Raw genomic sequence first — 27,182 nt, forward strand, 5'->3', positions numbered from 1 at the left:
TTCCCCGGCAGCGGAGGCAGCGCTGACCCCGCACGGCTCCGCTGCTCCCGGCAAAGCTGCCAGGGCTGTGCCCAGCCACCCTGAGCCCAGCGCACAGATGGCATTTCACGGTGCTTCCCGAGCTGCCATTTGGCCCTGCCCCGGGCAGCTGAGCGGGCAGAGCCATTCCCGGGCTCAGGACATTTCAGCTCCTTATGGAAATGAACCCTTCACTGGGCTCGGCAGGGTGAGCTTGAATAAAGGGACATAAAACACACTCTAATGGCAAAGGGAAGGATTTGGCTCTTGRATGGATGAACTGTCCTTCAGGTTGGCTCAAGTCCGGTCATGTCTGAAAGGGTTTCTTTCATGGAAGAAAGGTTGAGTTTTCAAGCTCAATTTAAAATGAAAAAAAAATTGTCCTGGCCACTTAAAGAAGTGCTCCTTTCAACATAATCCCTGCTCAGGGAGGACACCTGCAGCAGAGTCATCTCACCTAACTTTAAATGTCTGCAGGGCAGYTGGCTACCTGAGAGAGCTCCTGTGTCCCAGCCCAGCTCCATTCACTGAACAGTGAAAATGGGAGTTTTCAGGACACARTGCAACTGACCTATTTTAGTTTCCTGCTACAGGATGAGATGAATCAGCCCCAGCAGTGCCTGTTTCTCTCTGCTGACTATAAAGGGAGTCTGGCAAATATACCTCTGGCCAGGTAAATACCACCCTTCATGCTGAATACAAGCAGKAAGAAATGCACAAAAATGCTCAGAATGGGATTAATTCATACCATTCACACCATGATGCAAGTGAAGCATTTAAGACCTACAGAGCGGAAGAAGCACTCCAATKAACTTTAATATGAAGCCAAAAGGATCCTGGTAACACAAGGAAATTAATATCTAGGCAGCAGGTCCCTAGAGTAATTGCACAGTTGTTACAAGGGGAAGTTGCAGAAAACTACCATTTGCAAGGTTGCAGCAAACATAAAGATATTATCTTGATGYAGGCCAATGCAGATACTATCTTGATCCAAAGGCTCCAAACATCCAGGGTTCAACTTGCACAGCTGAACGACTACAGATGGAAAAAGCCTGAAGAGGGTGGCTGATGAAGGAGCAAGATGCCTGCAGTTCAACTTAGGTTCATATGGGAMACACCAAGAGCGGGCTCAGATATCTTCCAACAGAGTATTTAAAGAAAATATCTGCGATTCATGGTCATGGTGACTGATGTTTGCTTGCCTACCTTACATATGGATAACAGCCATGCAAAATGAATAAAGGATTCAATGAAAGGATTGAAAGGAAAATTTAAGTATTCCAGCTTTGCTTACTTGGTCTAATGAATGACACTATCTCTGCCTAAAAGCCTCATCCCAAGGTTTGTCCCTTAATACYTCTATGGTCAGAGCAATTTATCAGTGTCTGAACATGACCACCAGCAAGCCACTTAACTGAATCAGTCTGGATGAAATTTAATTGCAAACAAGACAAAAATGTGTTGTAGTTAAGGATGCCATTTCCAAATTTGTGAAAAGGAATTGAAGAGAACAAAATCCCACCAGTTCTCAAATGATTTGCATTCTTGGCTTTCCCCACTGTATCTGAGWTCCAACACTGCCAGTGTTGTCAGTACTATCAGGACAGAAATTGCAATYAAAATATTCATAGCTAATTACATATACAGCTCTGTCACGCCCTGTACCTATTACCATGCCCCTGTAATTCAGTGTCATGGCTTGAGATTCAAGAAAATTCTATTTTCTAGAATTCTAATTTCTAGATTCTAGTTTTGTAGASAAACTAATCATATGCATGATTTTCAAAAAACATATATATGAAGAGACAYAGTTTGTATTTTAGTATTTCAGAAATAAATCCTATTAACATCTACTGGTGATCAACTAGTATTTCCTTAACTGGCCCAATCACTGCATGGAACTGTGTGGTGCTATCACTTCAGGAAGTGTAAATATTTATAGCAGACTTCTCTTGGCTGCTGTAGAAGTGTGGACAGAAAACAGTTGACTTTCTGAGGCACAATCAMTGTTGGCTGGAACATAAAAGTCAGCTTTTATCACTCCAGCAAAAGCTGGCAACATCCACAAATGGAAGTTCAAGGACAGAGTTGGCTCCCAGGCCAGACAGAGCCTGGTGCAGCGATGTGTGACAGCCTTTCCATGTCACTGGTGTGCGTGACACCAAGATCACAGAGAAGATGGCTGGGAAATTTAGGGCATTAGGAACCAAATGATCATCTGAGTCTTGAATCTTGAGATTGCCAGGTTGGCTTTGTCACATTCATACAACTCATCTGCTCTCTGTAACATACTTCAAAAGTTTGCTTGTTTAGAAAAACAAGACTTTTCATAACTTTGCCTAACACCTTAAAATGCAATATAGTATTTATCTATGAAGTCATCTATTCTAGCAAGACTTTACAAATCTGATATAATTATTACTTCCTAAAGATCATGGGCTGAAGAATAACATTACAGTGGTGTAACAGGGGTCTTCCAGTTTTAGATTTCTRCCTACATTTACATTAACTAAGCTTTCAGGGCTTCTCTTTCCTGATACAGAAGACAACACAGCTGCAGCCTTGACTTGCCTACAGTTAAGAGAGAAARGCAGTTTTGCAAAAGCTCATTATTAATTTAAACCATCACTGTGCATGGTTTACTTCCTTTACAAGAGGATTATGTACCCCTTCCAAAAGCACTGAAGAGTTTGAGTACAGGCGGTGGAGGGAAGAGTTCAGTTTATACTTTCTGCCACTTTGCAACTTATCCCATGAGTGGAGAGAAGGTAATGGTATTTATGAYACATCTCCTGAGGCACCTTTTTTCATTTTTCAAGACCAGTCCTAGAGTGCAGATAAGTTACTGCTCCATTACCATAAATGTAGAGAAGAAAGAAGTATGRTTTTTACCGTATGAGAGCAAGCCTGTCTTTTTCAGATGGATGATCATCGAGCCACTGGGAGTAACGGGCAATGGACCACTCAGCCCTCTGATACAGAGAAACACAAACACCAATTACACACAAATGTGAAAAAGGAAACAGACACACCAATTTYAGAATCAAAGATAAACGAAAGCCACATGAGGCTCTCTTAATACTGCAGTCATGCAAAATGAGTTAAGGAATCAAAGACAATTAACAGGAATAGCCCAGTATGTTACTGGGGCGCTCAGAGGTGATCTAAATCAGCTGYTGGCCCATTTCTGACAGAGGTTTTATCTAGATTTCCTGCATCTTACATGAGTAGGATCCAGGCARTTTRCAGTCTGGGAAAAGATCTGCAACTTCTACTATAAGCTGACAGAATCATAAAGAATTGAGWGTCTATTTAATATCAGGTTATCATATATCTTCTATTAATCAATGAAATTAATAAATTAGATTAGTAAACCAATACCATAATACCTTTGTCACAATAAAAACAAACCCAAAAATTGTATAAAACATGCATTTGAATAATTTTAAACAAAAACAGCTAGGGCAAACTACAATGCTCATTACACCTTAGGATATCTGAAAAGGAAAGACAAGTTGATCTTATTACCTGRAAGGGTGATTTTAGCTCTGGTGGTGCTCTTGTAAATAAGAACTGAAGAATGATRCTGAATGGAATAACTTCTCCCAGAGCTGGGCTACTGGCAATATGCTCACTGGTCTGGAACAGCAGTGGTCTGGAGAAATGTAACAATATACTCATCAAATGAAGAAAAAGTGCCTCTATGTGGAGGAAATATTACATTTGGATAGAATCATCTAATTTTTTGCAACTACTCTGCATTTTGGGTTTCCAWCACAGGTCCAGTTTGCAAAAAATTACAGCATTTGCCTATTGTAATTAAACAACACAAGACCGTAAATTTTATATTTCAGTGAAAACATTTAAGGTAACTATAGAACTCGCTGTCATAGAGAAGATGTACTGAAAGCAACACAAAAAAGTACAATTTGGCCAACATTTGCATGACAAAGATTGTTAAATCATAGTTATACTCYGCATAAAATTTCAAAGAACTTTAATCTATTTCTAATTTGCAGGTGGGTGTTGCCAAAAAAGCTCTCAGTTCAGTCAGAACTAACACGAGGTAATAAATCAGTTTTGAAATAGTTTAGTCATACTGCGACTGCAACTCACCTGAATGACCTCAGCTGTCTGTAAGATTTTCCTAAGTCAGAGACTCGCCGGCACAGCGGGGCTACTGCTAACTCCATCTACAAAAACAAACAGTTCCCTTTGAATTAGATTCTCCCAAGATATAACACCTGCTATTGAAGCAGCCTGTCTTTAAGCAATAATCCAAACTTGCAGACTAAGTCAGTGACTTCTCTCTGGTGGCTGAATTAAGACAAGAAGCTGTCTTTTGCTTTCATACTATGTTGCCCAAGCCAAGACTTCTGCCTTATTCTTGGCAACACAAWAAGCATTTCATGACAAATGACAGAGATAGACTGTGGATAACAACAGAAGGGGCCTCATGAGCTTTCTGAGACTGAAGCTTTGTTTCTTGCAGCAAGTTTGTTTTGTTGATGGTGAGTTTCCCGASGAAGCACTTCTGTCAATACCCCAAAAATCTGACCACAGCCTGGAAGAAAGCAAATCTAGGCAGGTCTCCACAAACCATTGCTAAAGCAGCAAAACAGCAGACACATTACAGCTGGGCACCCCTTTCTTTGCTGAAGGATAAGGTTAAAATGATTCCTTCCTGAACAGTGGATCCCACATTTTTGGGCACAAAACCTATCCAATTAGATAGAAAACAGCTGTGATCTACTGCCATAGGGTCATATGGAATCATGGGCAAAAAAGCAAGAGCATTATTTCCATACTTATTTTCATACTGTTTGGTTTCTGAGTTACAGCAGCCATCTTTAAAAACCAACAAATTCAGAACATTTTCCATTTTTTAAGCATGAGAGTTCTGCTTTTTTGAAGAAGAGCCAGGCTCTACTTCACAAGCTCTTCATTAACAGTGAGGACATAGAAGTGAGAAAGAACAATTTCTCTTCTGGATCCCAGACTGAACATGAACATTACACACAGAATTTCAGTTAATGTATACACCAATACAAACAACACCACTTGAAAAACCTCACAAGTAATTTTAGTCAGACACAGATTAAGTTTTTATTTTTTGCAYTCCTGAAGTGTCAGTCAAATGAGGGATCAAGCTTTATTCTCCAAGTACATTTTTTAAAATCCCCAACTTGAAAGACTATTCAGACTTTGATTATAGACACATAATGCACAATTAAACGAAGTTTCAAAGGATGACAGCTAAAATGAGTAACAAGATCAAAACCACCATACAATGAGTTTCCCATTTAAGTAATATTGCTGAGCGAGTTTGAAAGTGTTTGTGATATGACACTGTTTACAGCAAAGTCTTTAATACTGTCATATTATTCCTTCCAGCTGTAGCAGTTCCTCAGACAGAGCTGGCTGCTGGGCCACCAGCTTCACCAAGAACACGTAACTCTGCTGGGGTTCCAGCATGAACAAGAAACAAGGTGTAGTAAACTACAATGCCACAGCTCATCTGAACCCAGAAGAACTTAAATTAGCAAATAATGCAAATCAAGGCCATATACTTYAGGCATCTCTCTTAAAAAACAGGTGGCAGGATGGGAGTAATCTCACCTACTTCTCAACCTCTACAGGTCCTCTTCATAGGCAGAGGAGAGGAGACAGCCACTCTTGGGGGTGAGGCCCATTCCCCAAGGTGGACACCTGAAATAGGTCAGGTGGATCATTTTGTAGGAGTAACCCCTACAGGACACTCAGACAAAGCTGGCAAAGCCACAGGGTCCAATCCAATCTTGGCTCCCCTGCAGAGCAGGAGAGGTGGGTGCCTCTGGAAGGCAATGRGGAATGCCCCACAGAGCTTTCCCATGGGCAGTGCACAGCCACWGCCTGAGCCCAGGGATCTCAGAGTACAAACCCACATCAGGCACTTGCAGGCCACTGGAAATCTGCATTTTATGTAGATTTCACTCACAGGAGTAGAAAGTGTATAAAAATCCAGAAAGTGGAAATAAGGCTCCAACTCTGGGTAACAGCCTGGCCTCCTCTTTCCTTTGCTGCTTTTCGGTCCCCAGATTTTTGGGCTATGAAATGGMCCCTCTCTACACCCTGAGGAGGTGGTCATCTCTCCTGCATGCAGGTGGGAAGTCAAGGTCCCTGTGGCTCAGGAGCCACGAGCTGTGCTCAATCTGCCAGCACAAGGCACTGAGGTGCAGGGTGTGCTCCCAGGAAAGGCAGGCTCTGCAGGGAGCTGCTGCAGGGAGCTGCTCCAAMTCCACGCTGCCATGAAGCTCTCAGCAAGTTGAGCATGTTGTTCCCCCAGGTCCCCCAAATGGGAGCCAAGAGGCCGGTCTGCCATGCAGGATCAGGAGMAAGCAGCCTAAAAGAGGAGCTAACTAAATACGCCTTGCTGCATGATGATATTAGAATCCCACAGATTCTGAAAAACAAATGGGAGCAAAACTCTGATTTCTCCAGGGCCTCTTTTCAGGCATCAGTATTGGCTGGGGGCAGCTGGAAGTGACTGATATCCTGCAGGAACTGGTGTCCCAGCTCTGGTGGGAGCTGTGGGCTGGTAGCTGTGAGGGATCAGGGAGAAGATAATTCCTTTAGGTTCTTTGGAGACTTTGATAACAGGCAACAAACTGCCAGTCTGACTTGTGGAAACAGAGATGCGTGCATCAAACTGCACTCATGAGGGGGAAGAAATAACAGCATAGCAAAATATAATTTTGCTTAATAAGTTTTAAAAGATTGTTTCGCTCTTGGAACATAATATGAAGTAATGAGATGTAAGTGAAACTTTCTACAGCTTAACCAATTCCTTATTAAAACAAATTTAAATGAATTCTCTTGAATATACTTTGTAGTTTCCATAAATTAAAATTTTTAGTTTTAAGTACTAAAGAATAAAAATTACTTTGGAAAATTCTATTACTTCATCTTCAACCTTTATTCACTGTAGGAAATTATTAGTATTGCTAGAACTAGATAGATTTAATGGCAGCAGATGGTTGATTCGTGAAGTAATAGCTGCCAAAGAAAAATACTGKTTTTAAGCTTTGCAGCATACTATACTATCTCACATTGACTCATGAAGAGTGGGAATGAGTGAAAACTAATGTGGCAAAAATGTACATAAACCACAGAAACTTTAAAAAAATTTACAATACTAGTCTGCTTTGTGTTATAACCCAATCTCTCCAATAAGAAGTGTAATTCACATAATTACTAAAACTGTTTTCTTTGCTTGAAGTTTAGGTGTTTATCTGAGCCCAGTGACAGAGCGGGATGCTGCACAGGATCCTTCTGCTGTCACAATCATTTCTGAGGCCACTGAGAGGGGTTCAGTGCCTCTGCTGAGCATCGTGCCAGCCCAGGAGCAAGTGCTGGGGAGGAACCATTCAGCTGGAACAGCTGCTGTTTTCAAGGTGCTGGAATTGGGCAGAGAATTGARCGTGCATCACTTCTCAGTTGTGTTACCTGTCATCACCTGAAATGGCATCTACTGTTGATTCACACAGAGTTTACAATGCAGCAGCTTTTGCTGTGTTACACAGCAGTAGTTTCCAAAGCCTGTCTGTGAGCTCTCATAGGTTGGGGGATGTTTTTGGCTGTTGGCAGCCACTATTTGTATCATGTGTGCGAGGCCTTTCACACAGCCATGTCCTGTGGACTTTACATATAAAAGGGTAAATAGTATTTTCTGGCTTTTTTCCCCCCAAATTTCCCTTCCAGAACTCCAAATYTGAAAATACAAATATCAAGGCTAAATTCAGTGATAAGTCAGGTGTCAAGCAGTAATTTGCAACCACAGAAGCGTGATATGATATAATCATTAACACAGCATCCCAGGGAAGCACCAGGAGATGCATGTGCTTGCCAAAAAGCAAGCAGCAGATAGAACAGAAGAAGGCCTAATGACTTGTTTCTTCCAGCTTTGTTCAAAACCCATTATTTTTCCATGATTTATTCATTTTAGTTTGCTATGCTTTGCAGGACACAGTGGCAGACTCCTGCCCAGCATATGCTTCTTCTCAATGGTTCATGCTCTTCAAGCCCAAAAGGGCAATATTATCTTTTCTTCTCATATGACTCTGCCATAGCCCATGGCTAGGTCAATTATCTGTTGAACTATTCACAGACTGGCTATATTGAAAAAAATCCATCACATGCCTGGCTTTTCTAATTGGATTATGTTCAGCAACCCAAGGGTGAAGTTAATACATAGTYTAGATACAGATAATGCATATATATTGAAAAGTGCTTTTAAAAACCCCACAGTGAAGTTATTGTTTAGTGCCTATTGTGGTATTTTCAAGATCTCTCATTACTAAACAGCTGCTTTTTCAACTGGAAAATATTAACATTAAATTTTTAGCAATTACATTTCCTCCTGGCCAAGATGAATTCCAAGTTTTTAAATGTTAACTCAAAATGCTTTTTTCTAGCTATTCACCAAGACAGAATGCTTTAACAAGCAAGTGAGCAGAAGAGCTCTGAACTATTGCATGAAAGAAGCTGACCTTGAAGGGACATAGAATTTGATTTCTCCCCAATCCAGCAATTCCTAAATGGTTGATGCTTAGGTAAATCCTTCAGCTGTAGCACACATCAGCRAATAATTCCCTCTTTCCAGGAAGATAATTAGCACTAAACATTAAATGTATTTTAGCTTTAGTAGTTTCTGTCTTTATAACTACAACTGTGATTACAGCATCCTGCTGCTCTCATTTCCCAGTAAGAAATGAGAAAGGAAATCTTTAAGGCAAAATTATAAAAAGCACTTTTACATTCATATCGTCATGTTTGATCAAATGAGCAAATCTGTTTACATTTTAAAAAATCCAAATGCCTAATATTCTTGCTTTTTTTTTTTTTTTTAGTGCCACTTATTGAATTAGGTAACCAGATTCTGACCACAAGGCTAGCCAGCAGATAGAAACAGCTCTAGAATTTTGCTTTGTAAAATTCTACTATAAAAACATTCTTCTAGGAAAATTCAATAAAMCCCAAACATTTTGCAGTAATATTTTGAGAATAACCTGAAGTAATGGTGGCAGTGTTAACTGTACCCTATCAAAACTGTTTGAACATAGTACTGAAMAATGCCAAAAATCCCAACTGTAAATCATGCCTAGATAAGGAATACAGAAAAACACATAGAGAATAGTATTAACTCAAACAGGACCAATAAAAATAGTTCACTCGACAAGGCTGAAAATTTCAGTCACGACATGAGGCGGGGTTCTTGGCACTGACAGTGGCTCCTGCCTTGTGTGGCGCTCCAAAATAGATGGGAAATCATGTCACGCCTTCATGCCATGAGGCATAATGATTACTYTGTCTTTGCAATCTCTAGACTAGTTTATTTCAATGCAGTTGTGATTTGTATTTGCTATTAATAAACAGCTATTTTCCTGTACCAGCTTACAAACTCTGTGTAGCAGASTACTAATTTCCATGCCAAATATTACTGTATATTCCTCATTTCTTCTAAACAAACTCCTTAACTGATTGTGCTKATACTTCATTCATTCTCTGCTGCAAAGTCCAGCCCTTCCCCTGGGTTTTAGGAACAAGCCACAATCCCAAAGTGGGCCTAAGTGCTGTAACAACTCTGACCACCAAGCAATTGAAAAGGTCCTTTGGAGAAGAACTTCTACTCCCCAGAAACAGAAATGTTGAAAACCATCAGGGCTTGCTGGCTTGCTTGCCTCCAGGAGAAGCTTTTTTTTTTTTCAGTCTGACAAGTACTGAATTAAAAAGTAAAATTTGGTATTAAATATGTGAATACTGAATTACAGGCACCTTCAAAATACAAAACCAAATAAAACAAGCTGATTCAGGAATATACAGGAGTGAGCTGAAAAGTAATCTTATGCAGTTCCCTGCATAAAAACTGAGAGCATGTAAAGAGGTGAATTCAGCCTGTAGACTGCAAATATTTCAAATGAGACTCCCAAGGAACTGTGGCACAGCACTCAATAACAACCTTGCAGTGCTGTGCACATTTCCTAGGGCTTGCAATGTCCCTGTAAGCAGTGATTTACATGAAATCATATTAATGATATTCAGGCATATTTCCAGCCTATCATAGCTCTGTGTACAGCTGCCACAGCAGCACACACCTGGTCTCAGTGCTGAGAAATCTGTAATGCACAGGACAGCCAAATGTGATACTGACACTGAAAACAGGGTAAGACACAAAACCAACAGAGCTACAGCAGTAACCCCTAAGGTGTTGGTAGCTGAGCCTCGCTCCAGAAAATTGGCTGTTATGCACCTCATCAAACCCAGCTCTGAATGAAGAGAACTTGAGATTCGTTTTCCCCCTTCTGTGTGGACACCTGTTGTTTTGAGGGAACTTACCARTAAAACATGTTTTCAGTGCAAAAATTTTCAAATCAGACTCTCAGCCACAGTTATTCTGCTGAGTATAAGGCAGCTGTAACTCTGTGAGTGCCCTGAAAGAATGTTCACAAGCATGAAATACCCAAAATCTGATGCAATCCAAAGTTATTTGACTGATTGCATGTGTGTTTATAATAAGAACTCATATTAACCAAACCTTCTGGACAGATTTGTGCCCAGGTTTTTTGCTGACAAGCAAYCTCAAAATACCAAAAGGGGTTTTAGATCTCTAAAGTCAGTTCTGTGCAGGAAYATGTAACCCCTTTTTTGAGTAGAGAAAATTCAAGATTACTCTACAAGACAGAGCACAAGTAAAAACAGTTTATAAACAAACCTACTCCTACACACAGTATCTTTCCAGGCTGGTTGTTTCCTTTGGGTTTGGCTTTAGTCCAACAATGCAGTGCTTTTCTAGGACTGAAAAAAATCCTGCACACAGCATTTATGGCCATTTGGAAAAATTTATCCTTCCCATCAAGCCATCAGCCCAGCTAAATACCTGCTCGCTGCCCTCYTCAGCCCAAAGCAGCAGGAACCTCTCCTAGTTTTGATCAGGATTAAAGCTGCATTTWCACTGGGCCAATGTGCCCAGGACTCCTGGCTGGGTCAGAGCAACAACAACCCTCCTGCCAGGCTCCCAGGAGCAGGCATCATGGGCATGTGCCCAAAATCCACCAGGTTTTTGGGAGGAGCACACACATCCCAGAAAACACAGTTATTAGGCAACGTTCACATACAAAATGTTTCAATCTTTTTTCTTCCATCCTGAGCMAGAGGATACAGTGTCCAGGCCATGCTGGACTCTACAGCCCCTGTGCAGCCTGGGACACCCAGAGGAGCTCTGTGCAGAGATGCTCAAAGGCACAGAGTGAGCACTGAGGTGGCTGCGTGTGGCTTGCTGGACATGATTTCTTGTCTTAAGCCCATTTTTAAACAAGGCAAGAATATGCTGCAATGTAAAGAAAAAAAASACAACGCAACCCCCAGATGCAGTAACAGTTGAAGGCAGGAGACAGGAATGAATTCAAAACCTTTTTTTTGATTCTGCGGTACAAAAGAAATCAGAATATTTATCTCTACACAGCTGTCCATTCAGGAGTTATACTCAGCACAGCGAGGAAGACCATGCAAATTCCTCTACACTCTATGAAAGCATATCTTCATTTTTCAAATAAAGGTTGCCCATGTCAGAATGAGAAAAATCAGTGTTTAAAAAACTATAAATAAGTTATATTTTTAGATTATAACAGGTGCTTAGATCAGATGCTCTTACTGTAGAACCAGGTGAAAATATTTTCCRGATTTATATGACTTACTTTAGCTAAAATTAGCATAAATAGCACAGATTACAAAAATTATCTCTATTCCTTCCACAGGAAGAGTCAAGTGTCCTTTTYTTGCTTCCAATTTTATGCTATTGTCTTCAAAATAGAGAAGGGAATGGAACCTTCTCGCTGAAAGCAATTGAAAACATCCCCTTCATTTCTGTGGTTAAGGGCTGATTTGCTATTTTTGAGTAATGAATAAAAAAAAATTTACTCGAGCGTATGTAACTCACAGGCAAATGGTACAAAGCAGCCACAAGAAGGAGTGGAGGTGGCAGCAATTCCTCCCTCCCTGCCTTCCTCTCGTACCTCAGTTACCTACCAGCCAAAAGCAGCACTCAGCATGCAGACAGCTGGTGCTAATTCCCTTTTCCACTTGGATAATAATAAACGGCAGCCTCAGATKGATCTCGTGGATGCCTGATTCTTTGGCACGTTAACCACACAGTGGTACTGCTGACAAATTAAATTTTAATACAGCAGATAACACAGACAGGTAGTGGATATGAATCTGGCAATTCCTTTTGTGGTTTAGTCCTATAGAGGAGTTAGGTAAAGCTGAGAGGCAGGTCAGTCAYTGGGGTCGTGAAGAGAATCCCACAAGAAAACTGCCCTTGTGTTTCCAACAGGACAGCTCTTCCCCAGGGTATTGACATTTCTTTAGCTTTTCTCCTTTGCTGCAAAGCAGCTGAGTTAGCCATTAACCAYTGTGGGYACTGTGATATATAAAGTGATTAAGAAAGTGACACACCATATTCCATTAGAAGAGAGAGAAAGAATGAAGGAAATGAATGGTGGCAAATGATGGACGTGCCAAAGAGATCGGCCAAGTGGGATAACATGCTGAGATGCAGCTGAATTTAAATGCAACAGTCACCTGACAGGAAGTTGTCAGACCTCTCTGAACGTGCCTCACAGAGATGAGGGATCTTCAGCTACTTAGTGGATGAATTCTCAGGATCCAGTGTCTTATCAGAGAGAATACTTAGACCTGGAATGCACCAACCTCTACAAATGCCTATTTATACTTCGATGGGGACAAAAATATTGATACTTTTCAGCTAAATCAGTGAAGTGACACTAAAAAGCAGAAATCAGTATGGAGGGTACCTGTGCAAAATCTGCTGCCAGGCGCATCTTCCCACCTTCACCGAGGGGCCTTATCAGACTGGCATTGCGAATGAAAAGCTCAATTGCTCTTTGAGCCATGGCTTCAGTGTTATCAAAGACAAAGTCAAAACACTCAAAATGTCTGAAGTAGTCGCTCATGACTCTTGCTATAAAACCCTGTAGCTCTTTCATGTAGAGAGAACAAGGGACATCTGGTTTTCCTGAGCTGGATAATGATCTGAAAAAAAAAATAAAGAAAAATAATTAGGGGCAGCTAAATTCACCTTTTAAAACACAATCAAAACCTGTTGGATTCTTTTAAATTTTTTCCTACCCCACCAAGTTGTAGCATGAATTGTAGAGTCTCATTTCTACTCAGAATAAGGAGCATGTAGCTCTGTCTGAAACTATAGTCAAGAAACATCTGTTTATCAGTCATTGCCATTAARAATCAAAAGATAAAACAAGAAATAACAAGATAAAAGAAATCACCCCACTCCTACCCAAGCTGCAGAACCTCCACCTCCATCAGTTTGGAGYCTACACCCTCAAATCCAGACCCTAAATTTGAATGTCCCAGCTGTTGACTCAAAACTCCAATAATGGATCATAAAATATAAACATATGTCACAGGGTTATTAGTTTAAACTATCAATCCCAAACCTGCTCTCTGTATAGAATTAGCTTCCTAGATTCCTCCAAACCRAGGATTATAAAGTCAGTATCACAGAGGCAGCACAGAAGCCCCTGGACACAAACCAATCCCTTTTTCTTTCTTTGACAGTCAGTTAAAGAAGCTCTTCCAAATGCAGAAGAACGTACAGGCTTTCTAACAAAACAGCCTTTGGCTGGAAACAGTTCACCTACCTAGAGAGGTTTTGTGCTACTGGTGCCAGAAAAGGAGCAGGAGGGGAAAATATTGTTTAAAAAAAGAAAAAAGTCAAAAATATCTCTGAAAATACAYTATTTTCAGTGAAGTTTCAAGACAAAAACAGGATAATTGATGATGATATAAGCAATGTCAGAACAGACATGACAACCAAATAAAATATAGGAAGGAAGAATCATAGATAAGACTCAAGATCTTGGCACATAAATAATACTGGAAATTAAAATGAAAACGCTATGGGAAAATACCATAACACATGAAACTGAAGATCTAAATTTAAAAAAAAAATAAAATTAACTATTTCATCRGAGACTATATGCTTTGAGAAACAGGAATATTGACAGTTCTGAAGACTGTTCATAAAAAATACATTTTTAAAGCAAAAGAGTTTTTTTAAGCACAAAAATGGCATCTYGTCAGCTTTCTTTTTCTATTTGAAATGAATTTTACTCAACAGATATGAATTGGGGGGGGGAGAAGACAGGGAGGGGGGGAAGAAGACAGATGCCACCTGATTAATTTGTTTCAACAGATAGGAGTAATTCTGCTTCCTGTGTTCATTACCATAAAGCATCTCCTTCCCCTCAACAAACAAGCACTCCTGCTTCAAGGACATTGTGGCAATAACAATCTATTACACGCTTGCAGGACATCTTACTAGAGCAATGGCAAATGTAAAAGATATTTCTAGTTACCCAGAAAAATCTTCCTGGTGCATAGTGATGATAATAGCTTCCACTGAATCTCCTACAGAGTTCAGGAGCGGCTGAACAGCACTACCCATTAGAYCATGGACTGCCTAAAATAGAATAGGAAAAAGGCAGAAGTAAGGAAACAAAAACTAGAAGCATTTGCATTTTGACATCTCAAAAATACCTTAGGAAACAGTTAATTTCTTCAGTGCTTTTTATTATTCTGCATTAGAAAATGCTAAATAGGAGAAYCAAAGCCTAAGAGAACATTTTTCTTTAATTGATTTTACCAGTGAAGTACAGAAATAAAGCTGCTTGCTGCTTCTGTGTTAAGCCTTCCTTCAAAAAGGTGCACAGCAATTTGGCATCCCTGGATCGTACATGTACATGTTCTGGTGCAAACACGTGGCTCAGTTGTTCATTCCCCAGACACAAGCTGCCCTTCATTCCYCTGCACACAACCCCTTGCAGGTCTGTGCCCAGCAGGATGGACGTGGAGAGCTGTCATCCACAGAGGCTGCATCGCCATCCACATCCCCCTCCAGGACACTACCAGGTCACATAAAAATTATAATTTGATGTATCTGTCAGGGGGAGGAAGGGGTGATGAAGGATCCAGCTATTGCTGTGTGAATGCTGCAGAGAAATACATTTATTTTCACAGTCAGATGACATCTATGTTCTGAATGTTGTGAGAATATTCTGAATACAAACATGACTCAAGCAGTGATTTGGCACAGGTAACACATATATAGCTGCAGAACAATATATTAGAAATGTCAGAATATTTGTATACTTATTACTAAACATATTGATATAAAATAATATGTGGGAAATAAGTGCCCATTTTAAGTGTAACAAACAAAGCCAAGCTCAACCCTATCCCTGCAGCATATGGACATTCAATTACCTTTAAGGCAGTTGTGACTGTTTGCTCAGCGGCTGCTGGAAATGAGCTCTGACTGGTGATAACCTAAAAATTGTAAAGCAATTTTTAATAGTCAACATTCAACAAATTATTGGAAACCAGAATATTCAACATCATCTAAAAACATACTGAGCAATGAGTGTTTACACAGTTACAGATAACTATCAAGTGTGTTTTATACAGACAGAATTTTCAATGCATCAGGATCAGTCTTTCCTCTCAGATTTCCTATGGACTCTGTTTCTGCCTTGGCAAAGAAATGACTCAATGGAGTTAAGCTGAAATTTAGCTGAAGGGCTAACAGAATCAGAATAAAAATAACTGGTGTATTCTCCCACTGCTAAGTATAGAATTCATGTAGAACTATACAAGCAGCTCTGTGGCAAACACTTGAAAGAAAGGCTGCTCTTTGTCAGTATTATGACTACTACAGCACTACATGTTAAATAATTGTTTATTAAAACAATAAATTGTTTATTAAAACTAAAACAATATTAAAATTGAAAACCAAGGAATGATGTGAAGGACTATTCTACCAATTTCCTTACAGTTATGAATGCACTACACAATAGTATTTTTAAGCCAGATAAGTACTGAACTCAAAGACTGAATCATATCAGAACTCCCTCCAACACGAAGACACATGAGGTTCATTACTAAATACATCAGAGAAAGCAGACTTCAAAGTTGATCTACCATCTGTTTGCAAAATCCAAGGATATTTTATAGGCTTTTTAGCATTTTTTTWAAATTCTTTGAACACATCCAGAGTTAGGAGTACTCAAGATAATTTTCCTAATCAGGCTAGGATTTAAATATGATTAACTACAACTACCAATATATCTGTTTGTTTTAATTTACAAAGACTGTAACAACTGGCATCACTGGACCAGCAAATCAGAATTATTCATAATTGCTCTTAGTCCTGAAAAAATTCCAGGCCAGGCTTTCATCACAGGGACAATGTATGGAAACATTTGTGATGTGTTGCTTTTCTTGATTTCACCCTTTCCTTCCCCTTTTCAGTTTAGCCACAGTTCTGGGAAAGCATTGAAAGTCTTCTGAAAAATACAAGCTTAGGCTAAGGAAGATGCTGCAAGGGGACGATCAGGCTTATTAGTACCAAGACAGATAAGAAGAAATAGAGTTCAATTGTTTATGCTCACAAAGTAATGGTTATGATATGGCTATTCTCTATAAACACATCTTTATTCTCCTAATATTGACAATTTTTCACATAGTGGTGTTTACAAGGGTCACAAAGAGTTGTACAAATGGACAGCAAGGTGCAGCTCTTAACACAAAAYTGGGCTGTATTTGTCAAGAGCTCTCATCAGCTGAAAGGAGCATATGCACAGGACAGAGCAAAGCAGGCAACACYGCAGCAAGAAGAGAAATGCCAAAGGGAGCCTACCTTCAGAACGGACTGGTGCAGTTTGTACAGAGAATTAACCACAGCCACGTTCCTCCTCTGGCCCTCTGTCAGTGGCCCAATCACCTGGCTGGCGTCTCCTTGAGTAGACAGCTGCAGTGACCACAGAAATTGTTAGCAACAACTCTTTAAACTGTGCATCTCCCCARATTAAACTCAGACCACAGCAGAAAGCCAAGGACCTCAGTACTCAATGTTCTTCTATTTAACCCTTGTTTTGATTCATACAATTTCCATCTTCAGATAAAACAGACTAAACAGCAAGAGGAACCTTGACAGACTATGTCAGCTCCCAAGTCACAGCACTGAGATCCAGATCACCTGGAGATACCTAGTACCAGCATAACTTCAACTTTGTAATCCAAGAGTCAGGTGAAATCACCTACCTGAGGACACCCAACAAAATACCAGCAGCTTTTCTCTATGAGCAGAATACACTTTTCTGTATACCCTCAGTCTGTCCTTCTGACAGCCATTCAAGCCTCTCCTTGAAAGCCCTGCTTTTTCAAATAGTTGGCTTAAAGCYTTGTAAATATTAGAGGCTTGTAAGTCAACAGAAAAATAGAACTATGAGGACAAAAACTGCTAGACCTGTCATTAAAGACATCCATGAATCTTTCAGCAAAAGTCAAAGAAATAGTTCTTCATATTTAAACTGCCAAAGCATGCATTTTTATTATGACAGAAATCAAAGTTCCAGGGTGATACATAAACAGTTATTAACTATGGAACAGTCTCTTCAGGATACCAAAGCATCTATTTGTAATTTAAAATATAATAAACTRCAATTGGGAAACAAATGGAAATTTTCTTGTGCACTGAAAGCTGCAGAAATACAAAGAATTGATGAAAGGCTATGTGAAWTCCAGAAGTATAGCTAAACATTAAAGCAACAATACCTATTAATAGAAGGCTTTTCTGAGATAAAATTACCTGACTAGTTATCTGTATTTCAGGATACAGAATTACCCTCCAGGAAACCCMTGAAGATGTCTACTTGCAAAAATCTCTCAGCAAAAATATATTCAACTCAGTAMGGAAATGGTCAAGAGACTTTTATATCTAAACACAGTTGTAGGCCATACAGAAAGCTCCTAAACTAGAATTGAATATAGAGTAAAAATTCTTTAAGAACAAAAGAAACAAACATAATATGAAATTTTTTAAGGTAGGGGAAACAGCAAATCTTCACTACTGAAAGATTGTTCCAGTAGTTCCCCTACCTTCCACACAGTGTAAACACAGACAGCATACAAGCACAGTTATCTAGTATTTTCCAGCATTGTTAATGATGAAGTTTTAGACAGGTTCTTGCAGTACCCAGGAACTCTAATTTATTCACAGCACTATGGTGACAATATCAGTTCATTTCTCTTTCTTCAAACTTAGGGATTATTTCAGAATAAATAAGTTTCTGACGCCTTTGTAGAGGGAAAGATCTTTTCCAATGTACCTTCAATTATTTGACATCAAAATGTATCTTTTAACTAGTTGACAAATATATCATTGTGACAGCATTTTCCTGCCTCCCTGATGAGAACAGCCATGAGAGCCACAAACATCCCTGTTTCCTTCTAGACACTTCTACTTGACAGACATGACCGGTTTTCAGAATTCTGCTTCTCACACTTACAGCTTCACAGATTAATAACAAAACAGCTGTGCAAAGAAAGACCCCATCCATCCAGCTGTCCACCCTCCCAGACAAATAACCTTTTTCTCCACACTTTTTAAAATGAGTGTATGGACGAATTGCACTGTATGGACAAATTTGTATTTTTGTACACTTACAACTTCTCAATCAATGCTACYAAACCAATAAAATTTTACATCCCAGTTACTTAAATTTCAGTTCCTCAGAGTTTACTGTAAAGGTTTCACAATTTCTTAGACATTAGACTATGTCTCTTCTGCTAGTGGAAACTGGTAAGTAAAACCATTAACAAGTACAAACATAACCCTTCCGCAATAAAAAGAAACTCTTGCAGTCAGCAGTCAGCAGTGCAGTATGCAGTCAGTGCATAACAGCTACACAGGCAAAATCTGAAAATACCTTAAAAACAACTAATCTTTGTAAACAGCTTACTATATTAAATTTCCTTAAACAAATCAACTTCAACTTTGGCAGTTAGATGTGTTGATCCCTTGTACATTCTAAAATCATTGGTCTAAAGCAAAGAGACCTGAAAAACTTGACTATTGTAAGTAGCAGGTGGGACTGGGCAGCCCAAGGCTCCTAAGACCTTTTCTCTTGAAGGTGTGCCATGGAAACARCTGGCACATGCATGGGTAGCTTTGTCCTACTATTATGGGAACAGCTGGCACCTACGTGGGCAGGCATGTCCTACCATTTACACAAGTCTCTCTCGCTGTCACCACAATGATTTCTCTGACTTTGCCTCAAGGCAAGAAAGTTCTGCACTCTGTCCAATTTGGTTTGTGCACATACACTGTGTCACTGGCAAGAGTCTGGGTTTCAGACAGTTTATCATTATTCCAGTATTCTAATGCCTCACACTAAATTCTTGACACAACCAATATCCATTTTACAATCATACATCCAAGTTAGAAAAAATGCTATTATTGTGTCTCCTGGTTCCCAGAGACCASGCTTTTGGCCCATTTACTACAGACACAAACCATCCCTTCAGTTTCTTTTTCAACACACCAGGTTTTATCAATGGTTCACATTTATCACTCTCTTTTAAACAAAAAGTACTTTTAAAGTTCTGTGCTAGACACAGGTTATGCATTTAAACCCCCTGGTAATGTAACTCTTCCTCTGTTATCTGCCCACTGGGGACTGTACTGTGTAAACAGGTTAAGTCAAATAAATGTGAAGCCTATGCACGCCTGTTCAGCTGAGAGATACAGTCCAAAGGCTTTCTTTTTGATGATGCCACTGGGGAAAAAATCAGACACCTTTTTAATCAGTCAGATGTATCCTGAAATGCAGAGAGCCAGGAAGGGTGAATTATGCTCAGCAGAAACAGGGGGAACAGAAGGGGTGACTTCATCCCAAATCAGAATCTATTTTGGGAACAAGTAAAAGACCAAGTGCAGCTGAAGGCCAGATCCCATCTCCAGGGAGCTGTCAGTCACCCTGGGAGTCAGTCTGGCTTAAACCTGCTAGCTGAAAACAGAGGAAAAGAAACTATGCTGAAGGCAGACCTGAATGCACAGCAATAAGGACTGTAACTGTTCCATATTCCTGTATCTGCCTTAAGTACAGCAATTGATTTCTTACACTCTTCACTTCAATTTGTTCAATTGTTTCTGCTTTTAACCCAAGCCTGTCTATTATTTACAGTAATTTCATGGGCAGTAGCACGGGCACCCATTCCCCAGCAAGCATCAGTTCTTCAATGGGTGACCCATCAGMTGAGCTCCCTTTGCAAACAGGAGCTACAAGCACACTGCCAATGTGGGATGCTCACGAGGAAGAGTCAGGCAGAGAACTGTCCTACCAGGAAATATCAGGCAGGACTGGTGTATCATGCATCCAGGCACTGGGACAAAGGCTGTGTCTCCTGTAAAGAACRTGAATGGGACCTTCTGTCCCCTGCAGCAATTAGAAACTGAAAGGGCAGCTGTTAAACTGAAATGAGAAAGAACACTGGGAGAGAATGCCTTTTTGACATATACATGAATGTATTCTCTAAAGCAGGAGGTTGAAATATGCAGGGTTCAATCCAGGAGCTGGAGGGAGCAGCATAGAAGGATTCTGGATGGGTGTCGGGGGAGGGTGCTAAATCTAAATCAACAGAATCTGAGCCGYAAGTAGTAGATTGATATCAGGTAGCTTACTGAAGCAAAAAGGACACTTGTAGAAGCAAACACACAAATAATGTGTCATAAAGAGGAACAAGCTGACTTAAGGTCACCTGACTTACTTCAGCCTGACACGGTTGAGAAACTGTAAGCCATGATTGGCACTGTGCTCTCACTGAATTCAGAAATCTTTCTGAAAAATGGTTTCTTTTAGTTTGTATCCTTCAGTACACCTACAAAGTTATACTGCTTCACCTCCAGAGAGTGCAGGTGCCTCACCTTGGGTCAGTAGGTTGGTCAGTGCAGCAAATTTCAGGAATGGTTCACCTGACCACATGCATAAAACCATGAAGCAAAGAAGTAAGAACTTGTACTGAGTAATTCACCTCATCTATTTTAAAGCCCCTACTTTGGGGATAGAGTAAATGCACCCTGTATGCACCTATTTCCCTTCACCAGCTATAAAGGGAATTTAAAGCAGTACCACAGATACCTAGTAGTCATGTCAAATGCATTYTCACCCTATAAATATATTTGCACCCCTTTGCATAGACCTACTTTGGAAATATGTCTTGGAAGTAACCAGATCAAGTGTTCTGGATTTGACACTTCTCTGTGTTTGATGCCTAAGAAGAGACATGAAATTTGACAGCATGGATTTGATCTCACATGTTGAGACATGTGCAATGGAAAGACTGCTTTGGGATTAAATTCTTGTTTTCACCATGAAGCAATGAAAGTAGAATTTAGATTAGGCCATGAATCAAATCATCAGTTCTCCCCTGGGTTATAAATAAAATGCTAACTGAGTTTGTCTTTTTCTTGTAAGAAAGCTCAGACTATTGATACATTTTTTTCCTGTAATTTTTTTTTTTTTATGCTTCAAAGTGACTAATGCTCCCCTCTTTCAACAGGTGGCAGCTCAGAAGAGACACTGATTTGTGAGCTGGTTTGCTACTATTCCCTTCACAGACTACATCTCTTGTGAAAAACCTCAGTTTCACACTCAGTAACTAAGATCTCCTGTGCRTCCTTATTGACAGTTTTGGAAAGCTCCATTTATTTGATTTCTCTAAAACAGCCTCAGCAAACCCATTTTCTTTAGAGCAGGAAACATCACCATAATTTAGGAGCATGGAGATCCTAAAATAAGACTAAAGCAGTGCTTCTGAATAAATCATTCAATCTAACTCCAGGATCATGATACTAAAGAGTGTTTTGATAGCACAAACTGAACTGCAGTTGTCAAGCTGACATTTTCCACAATAAATACATTCCTAATAGAGGCAGCTGATGTTGCCATACCTCTGGCAGAAGGCAAGCAATCCATCCGGTACTTGGCCTCCTGCCTGATTGTAACAACTTATTATAAAGCACAGAATCCATTTAGAGAGTTTCTCAGTCAATAGGGCTTGGCCCTGGGATTTCTTCCATAAACTACAAATAATTGGGATGATTTACTATACTAGGTTTAATGCTTCCCATACTGAAGGAACCTTTTACAATCTCTTTCCACCTAAAAAGCACAAAGGTTTAGTAGAATCGGTTCGCTACTTTTTGTAAAAAAAGCACAGTTTAGCAGAAAAATACAGAAGCATCTGAACTCCATTAGCTATTCCACTTAATATATTAGCTACTTAGAGGATAATTTGCAAAAAGAGACATAATTTAGAGGTTTGAAGTGTAGGATTTGAATGAATGTGTCAATGGAAAGAAGGTCCTTGACTGATGAGGATRGATTAATATGAATGTTCTGCTTTAAAAGAAATAACTAAAATTTAAGAATAATTCATAAGTAAAAATTTATGTTCTTGCAGCAGCTTCTAATTTTGCAAAGAAGAAATATTTCAAGACATGAGTAAAGGAATAAGCTGTGAGTTGAGGCAATAATTWAAAATGTACATAATAACATGAATATTGCACCTTCAGGACATTCTTGCAGCTTCCAGAATATATTTTTTTCAGCTTCTTCAGAAATATGAAAATTTAATATTCTAGGAATACAGAAAAGGTGTTATATGGTGAAGAAATTAAAAATCTTATAGAAAATACCATTGTTATTTTGGAAAGGAAAATTTGAAGGCACTGTTAAGTTCTTGACCAGGAAAAAAGACTGAACATCACGCTCATACTATTCCCATTAAAAGAAGCAGCAATCATTGAACCATTTCCTCAGGGTTATTTCTGCTTTGTTTTGGTTTTTCTTCCTTAATATTTTCAAAAGCCAAAGAAATGGAAGAAAAACAGCAAATGGTCCTTCTGTAACAGAAAAGACAGGATTTATTTCCAAGTAGTTGAATCATCTGAGAAGAAAAGCACTGTACAAGTAATCAAAAATGAGTAATGGTTCATGGTGCTTAAATAAAGAGCTGCTTTAAAACAACTCTGCTATCAGAAAGCACTTATAAAACCAGTTCCTTTAAGGAATCTCAGAGAATCCTAAACCCAAAACACTTGGGATAATTTCTCAGCTACAGAAAATTGTGCCCCTTGTATYATCCAGCCAGCCCAAGCCTGAGGAAGATTTCAAGGACAATGTGTGTTGATCCTCATAGCACTGACTGTAACAGTTTATTGAATTTTTCATGCTTGCCAAATTAATGACTGAATGATGAATCATATCTTAYATGTAATCCCATTAGCTCCTGGTTTCAACCAACTACTGAGAATGCCCCTCCAGAGGTGAAGAGCAAACATCCATCCCCAAGACATGAGAGGTTCAACATGATAGGGTGATATTCACCTACACATAAAAAAGACAAACAACTTATTTAGCTGTCACCTGCCTTTTGCAGTATCAAGTCCAGATGTTAATTGAGATTAAAATATTATACCACCCTGCACAAGTTTATAGTTTATAATTGAACTTTACATGGTCCAACTCTCATTAGAGCTGTTCCAAAACTGAAAAAATCCAAATATATATATTTCAACATACATTTAACCAAATCCTCTTCTGAATCATAAAATTTAATTTGGTAGGAAATAACTCAGAACTTAATATAACAAAATCCTGTAAGGATTGTGCAATCATGTTCTTTTTCTACACGCTTGCAAAACAACACACTAGATCTTTAGAAACCTTTTAACCAATTTCCCAGCAAGATAAAATGAAGTATATAGTGCTCCCAGACACAGAGTTTTATGCTTGGATGATTTTTTTCTGGAATGTAGCCAKTAGATCTTAAAAAAAAACAATTAAAAAAAAAAATCACACATTTTTAAGTGAGTCACGATCTAACCAGCAAAAGACAACATGAGAAAAAAGAAAATCCTCCATGAAGTTATTTAATGTAGCTCTCTCCTCCAGATTTTTAATTCTAGTTTTAAAAGTTTAAATGYTTTTTAAGGGATTTATCAGCTAGGTATTTCTAAGTATTGTCCTACCAATATAAGTATCTTCCTAATGACTGTTTCAAAACTCTTCTCATCTTYCCATCAAGAAAATAAATTACAAAAYCTTACCTGACTTTTGATTATTTTTAAATTAGACCTACTGCCATCTTTAGCTTTTATTACTGTACAGCGAAATAGTAATTATTCTGAAATTATTTTATTATATAATAGCCTCCCACATAATCTATTTAAATACCTATTAATGAATTCTTTTAATGTGCCAAACATTGAATTCATATTTTTGGATTCTCTCATTTAAATAGCATGGATACAAGTTTTTCATTGACAGTAATACCATGTCTTCAAGGTACTGGTATAATGCAATTAATTCATGTATCTCAAAAAAGAAGTGATGAAAATATAATCTTTCACATTACTTACACCATTGTTACTGACCCGTTATTTACATAAACCTTTCCTGAGGTGTCATTTCCCTACTGTTCCTGACGATTTGTGAGCTTATTAGATTTCATACTTCCCTCCGAAGTTCACAATATTCGACATTTAGACAGGAGGACAAGATACATTTTCCTGGAACTGTCAGACAAATCTCATTGTTGGAATATGTCCTGAATAGTGATTCACCCGCAAATGAAAGCTTACAATTCAATATAACACCATCTAATAAGAGACATGGATTAATCCTTATAAGATCACATAATAAAAAAGGCAATCAGAAATTCACTTTATGTCATTGCAATTAGGATTCATCATGCTTTTCAATTCAAAACCATCACAGGCCTCAAAAATTTGCTGGGGTTTAAATCTGATGCCAGAATTCCAGTTCATTTTTATCTCTTCACTGGAAGAATTTGGTTCCAGGGAGTCTTTTCTCTCTCCCTCTGCACCCTGCTCTCTCCTACTTGATTCAATTATTCAGCTAGTTGTATTAAACTATGTCAGATAAGAGGATGGGTGGGGAAAAAACCAACACAGATACCCCAAACCACACAGTTATGTCAATAAACATTAATAAAAATCCTAACAGAGATGCAGCTCACATCATTTCCTTGCTACTCCAGTATATTTCACTTGAGGAACTTGTATAAATTAACTGGTCCAAAAAATGTTTTAGGGTAGCGTAAGGTACATTTCTCCTTGAAACAGATATGGCTAATGCCAACTCAATGAATGCCTTCCTCCATAAATGAGGTCTTTATTTTTTTCATTTCCCTAAAAGAAACCAGAATTACAGCCATCCTGTATCCACATTTTTCTTTCTTGCAACATTACAGGTATTTGTCTCGCCACTAGACAGACTGGGTCAAAATCAATGGAGAATTTGTGTAGTCCAGCCCCTCTCTGCCTTCTCCTAGTCAGCCACTAAGGATAGACTGAAAGGTTCAGAAAAAATACTCTGAATACTCAGAGAAAACTAAGAATCAATCCTTCTCATCCATGTGTCTTCTCATTGCAACATTGTGACTTTTAAATCCCATCCTCCCTTGCACTTCTGCTTTTCATAATTTCACTGATTAAGCTGAGATGTTCCAATATAGTCYCTGGATCAGCTGTAATACACTAAAGCCTTTTAGATTCTGGACAAAAATAYGCCATTTGCATTGCTTATCATCTAAATGAGCTCCTGAAAACAGCTTATTTAAATCTTCACCGCCCTGATCAAGCATGACAGTCTTTTTCTTCCACAAATGACATTACAAAAACTCGTGGTAAAGACTCTGTCTCTTTTTCAGCTCAGTGTTTTAAGATGAATTAATTGTTGGGTTTTTATTCCACCTGGCATTCTRGCCTTTTCTCTCTTCATTCTCTTTATTGCAACAATGTTTACAAGCCACCAAGGACAAGCATTAATAAAGTAGAGATTGTTTTTAACAGTAGTAATATAAACCAAGATCAAAGAACATTTAATTGCATTCTCAGGAAGAGAGATCCTGGAAGATCTGCAAAGCCATGGCATGACAGCATTACACTTTCAAAACTACATCACCAAAAACAAACAGCAAACTTTCTTCTATTGCCTATGATACATCAGATGCACCATAAACTCACTAAGAAAGAAATCATGAAAAAAAAATCAAGACTCATCTGCTACAAATAGTTATGATGATGGGATGGATATGCAGAAAGTTGAGATCTATTTTAAACCTCAGTAATTACAAACTAGTTTTTAAAAATACTCAAAGGAAAGGATCAGCTTTTTGCAGAAAATTTGAAACACAAAAATACATTTTCTAGAGTGGTGTGAGAAGAATATAGTGTGTTTTCTTACACTTTGCCTCTAAACTCAAAAACTCTCCCAAATAATCTACTCCAACCCATTCTAAATGGTCAGCTAGTGAACCAGMTATATTTAATAAGAAGATATTAATTCTGAGTATCCACTAAAATTTGAAAATATCGTTATGGGTAACTGCAAAAGATGAAGCCACCCCAGCACCAACAAAGAAGACAACACTAGCTAGGGATAAGTAAAACAGGATTTGTAATCTCACACCTGCAAATCACAAGTTCAAATATAAATTGGATTGAAGGACAATGAGAGATAAATTGTCTCCGTTTCAGTCCTGGTGGAAAGTGGGCATTTATTAAAATCTTCATCATGTGCATCACTGACTATCTTATTTGAAGCCTCAGGAAGGAGACCTGTGACTGAAAAGGTCTGAGAAAGATAAAATTAATCTTTTAAAATGATTCCTACAGAGACAGAGCACAATGGCAGGGCAATGCACTGAGCTATACAAGTTTTGTGGGCAATACTAAAAATAGTTTAAGAACAACTGCAGCGGAGCTGACTTTCCATTGTATATATTTTGATGCTAATCTTATGTAATACATTTGGTGCTGATCAGCATTACAAAGATCAGYGCTCCAAAAATATCTGAACATGACAGATAGATAKATATTCTTCAGCCCGTATCTCCATCCATTACATTCACTAAAAATAGAATATTAAATTACAGACAGGCTTGGTTGCACTGGCATGCAAAAAGGTGTCATCTGAGTTGGCTCAAAGAAATACTTGGCTACTTGAAGAAAGGACTGAACACTGAAGAGTTAATATCCAAGAGTTTTCTTGCACCCATCCAGCAGTACTTTAACCACAATGCCACAGATAAGTGTGCTCTTTTCAAGTCTAAAACTATGGTAGAAACACCAAATGCTATATGAAAATAAGTCAAGTACAGCTGACAAGCATTGCAGATAGAAAAACATGTTTTGGAAAGCATATATTTTGAAGCTCTGG

The 27,182-nt window shown here is 38.8% G+C and overlaps 1 protein-coding gene across 1 annotated transcript in view; it reads right to left on the bottom strand.

The window, feature by feature from the left end:
- Positions 1 to 27,182, bottom strand: part of COG5 (component of oligomeric golgi complex 5) — a 170,758-nt gene that overhangs the window by 9,299 nt on the left and 134,277 nt on the right. The window contains exons 15-21 of the mRNA XM_057364529.1: positions 16,793 to 16,903; positions 15,361 to 15,423; positions 14,454 to 14,557; positions 12,870 to 13,107; positions 4,135 to 4,211; positions 3,547 to 3,673; positions 2,911 to 2,990 (exon numbers count right to left, since the gene is read on the bottom strand). Coding sequence (XP_057220512.1) covers positions 2,911 to 2,990; positions 3,547 to 3,673; positions 4,135 to 4,211; positions 12,870 to 13,107; positions 14,454 to 14,557; positions 15,361 to 15,423; positions 16,793 to 16,903 — 800 coding nt within the window. The remainder of the gene's footprint in view (positions 1 to 2,910; positions 2,991 to 3,546; positions 3,674 to 4,134; positions 4,212 to 12,869; positions 13,108 to 14,453; positions 14,558 to 15,360; positions 15,424 to 16,792; positions 16,904 to 27,182) is intronic.

The sequence above is a fragment of the Malurus melanocephalus genome, unplaced genomic scaffold, assembly GCF_030028575.1.
Source record: "Malurus melanocephalus ecotype Western Australia unplaced genomic scaffold, MMel_1.1 scaffold_39, whole genome shotgun sequence".
NCBI classification, from domain to species: domain Eukaryota; kingdom Metazoa; phylum Chordata; class Aves; order Passeriformes; family Maluridae; genus Malurus; species Malurus melanocephalus.